Source organism: Penaeus japonicus, unplaced genomic scaffold (genome assembly GCF_977035675.1).
Source record: "Penaeus japonicus unplaced genomic scaffold, GWHDUDI00000001_assembly GWHDUDI00000029, whole genome shotgun sequence".
In the NCBI taxonomy this organism is placed as follows: Eukaryota; Metazoa; Arthropoda; class Malacostraca; order Decapoda; family Penaeidae; genus Penaeus; species Penaeus japonicus.
In genome coordinates, this window is record NW_028234431.1 from 23,116,128 (window position 1) to 23,118,627 (window position 2,500).

Below are 2,500 nucleotides of genomic sequence, written 5' to 3' on the forward strand. Positions count from 1 at the left end.
TATATTTTGAAATGTTTGTTTAAAATTATCAATTATATTAAAATTTAATTAATCTTATTTTTCTTATAAATATTATAAAATTAACACACATAAATAAACAAATCTAAATTTTATTTCCATAATTAAAAATTGATTTGATTGTTTACATCCGTCAGCTGCAGAGCGCGCCATTTCTCCTCCAGCTTTGAAACACATTGAACTGTGCCAATTCTCTTGCATGGACACACGCCCATCAGAGCATTCTTTGATTGAGAACATTTTCCTGCTTTTTCTTGTTATCACGCTCATCATCTGCTAAAACAAAGTTTAGAATCGCCGGGCACTATCGCTTGCTCGGCGCCTTTGTTTACAACTGCGACGCGATGGCTCCTGGCGGTTATTAAGCGCTAGTGTGACTGCGCGCCTCCAAAAATTAACGAAAAAAAAATAAAAACAATGGAAAATATGCTAGTGTGACAGCGCAAGTAACTTGACTAGCGGGTGATCTGGGGTGAGGTGAGTGAGGTCTCCAGGTAGCAGGGGAACACCGATACCTCGCTGTGTGGCTGTTCCTCCTTCGCTAGAGGGAGAGAGAGCTTATCAAAACAAAAACTATAATGGTTATTTTAGTTTATCTATTTTTTAAATAGTACATACAATAACCAGTACACGAATAAAACCTTGTTATAATAGATATCAAGTTATTCAAATAATTATCCACGATAATATTTTATTAGAATGAATAGATTATTGAAGGGTTCCTCGCCTGACCGTCGAACGTAAACATTAACATTCAAAAGGACTGGTGGCACTATGGAGCTCTCACCTGGAGTTACTTACGCTTTACTGGAGAAAATAAGGAAGAATGAGATTCTATGGAACACCAGCTTGGAGAACTATAAAAGTAGGAACTTAAAAAGGTCGCTCATGGATAAAATTTGCAGCGAACTTCGCCTGGAATACCCAAAATATGCTGACCAGCTATCGACAGGTAAGCCCACATTTTGTTTCTACTGTTTTTTTTTAAGTGTTATTACCATTATTATGATTATATGTGGTATATATTATTATTATATAGTGGTATCGATGGATCCCTCTCAACCTCTACTATTCATATATAGTGGAAATAATGCGCGATTCCACCTCTGGACCCCACAATCTGGGTTCCGATAGTAGGGGAGGGCATGAAGTAGATCAGGGAAATTGTGGGGCTTAACCCCCCCCCCCGGACCCCCCTTTTTAAGGCACTTCGTGCTACCTCGTGCTACTTCGGTATCACGAATACCTTAACCCAACTACCTACCTCACTTTGCCTAGTTTTAAAGTCAGCTTTTGAGAAGAGGGAGCTACGACCCCCTGTGGATCTCCCCTATTCAGGGCACTTTGTGATACTTATGATGCGTAATTAGTTCAGTAGATGAAAATGCCGCGACCACGAGTAACCTTCACGCTGCGCCATGATTACAGCAACTTATATTCCTCAGGATAGGAAACTAGGACCGATAATGACGCGACCACTCAATAGAGGGCACTTCATAACTATACTGTAAACAATGGGGAATATTGCACCATCTATTGAGAGAACATAACAGCACATGCAGGTAATTCATTGGGGGTTTCTAGTCCACAGCTTGTTGCTAGCCGTAAATATGTAAATACAGCCATGTTTAAATTTCAGGGCGAGGATGGTGGTTTTCAGGGTATTTTGCACAAGGTATGTTGCATGAAGTGCCCTAAAAAGGGGGTTAATTCAAAAGCTAGAGCTTAATTCAAAACTAGGCAAAGTTAGGTAGGTAATCGGGTTAAGATTTTGCAAGCGAAATATGCTGTGAAGTAGGACGAGGTAGCACGAAGTGCCTTAAAAAGAGACCCAGAATCACGCATGATTTCTACTATATATGAGCAGTAGAGGTTGAGAGGAATCCATCGATACCATTTTTATGGTATTTCGTAACATTTTACCCCGTAATTTCCCTGATCTACTTCATGCCCTCCCCTACTATCGGGACCCAGATTGTGGGGTCTGGAGGTGGAATTGCACATTATTTCCACTATATATGAATAGTAGAGGTTGAGAGGAATCCGTCGATACCACTTTTATGGTATTTAGTGACGCAGCGTTATTCGGAAAATTTACCATATTATTACTTGTAATCTTCAATATTGTAGGTAATATAAGGGAATTATTAGAGCCAAATAATGCTCTAATTATGAATGACATTATGCTACAGCTAGTCACTAATCTTTTTTGAAGTCAATTTTGTTACCCATTAGTTTTATGCTTCATTTACCAATATGGTCAGGTTCTGATAATATTGTTTTATTTCAGAAATTTTGACAAAGCGGTTCCACTACTTAAGGAGTAATTTTCAAAAACTCCTAAAGAAAGCTGAGAAAACTCCAAGTGGTTCTGGCAGTACATCAGCTGTGAAATGGGAATACTATTCTGCTTGCAAATTCTTGCAGCCTGTGTACACGACAGATAGCAATTCTTCTAGTTTTGAAATACCTGAGGATTCTA

The 2,500-nt window shown here is 38.9% G+C and overlaps 1 protein-coding gene across 5 annotated transcripts in view; it reads left to right on the top strand.

The window, feature by feature from the left end:
• The first annotated feature begins 128 nt into the window (after positions 1-128).
• The window catches only part of LOC122243750 (uncharacterized), a 20,237-nt gene continuing 17,865 nt past the window's right edge, over positions 129-2,500 (top strand). Inside the window, exons 1-3 of one of the 5 annotated variants that reach the window (XM_043001431.2) lie at positions 129-495; positions 780-970; positions 2,309-2,500. The exon at positions 2,309-2,500 is cut by the window's right edge and continues 2 nt beyond it. In XM_043001431.2, coding sequence (XP_042857365.2) covers positions 793-970; positions 2,309-2,500 — 370 coding nt within the window. In that variant the 5' untranslated portion in view covers positions 129-495; positions 780-792. Of the gene's footprint in view, positions 971-2,308 lie in introns of all 5 variants that reach the window. The other 4 variants (XM_043001430.2, XM_043001428.2, XM_043001433.2 and 1 more) reach the window with 4 other exon arrangements.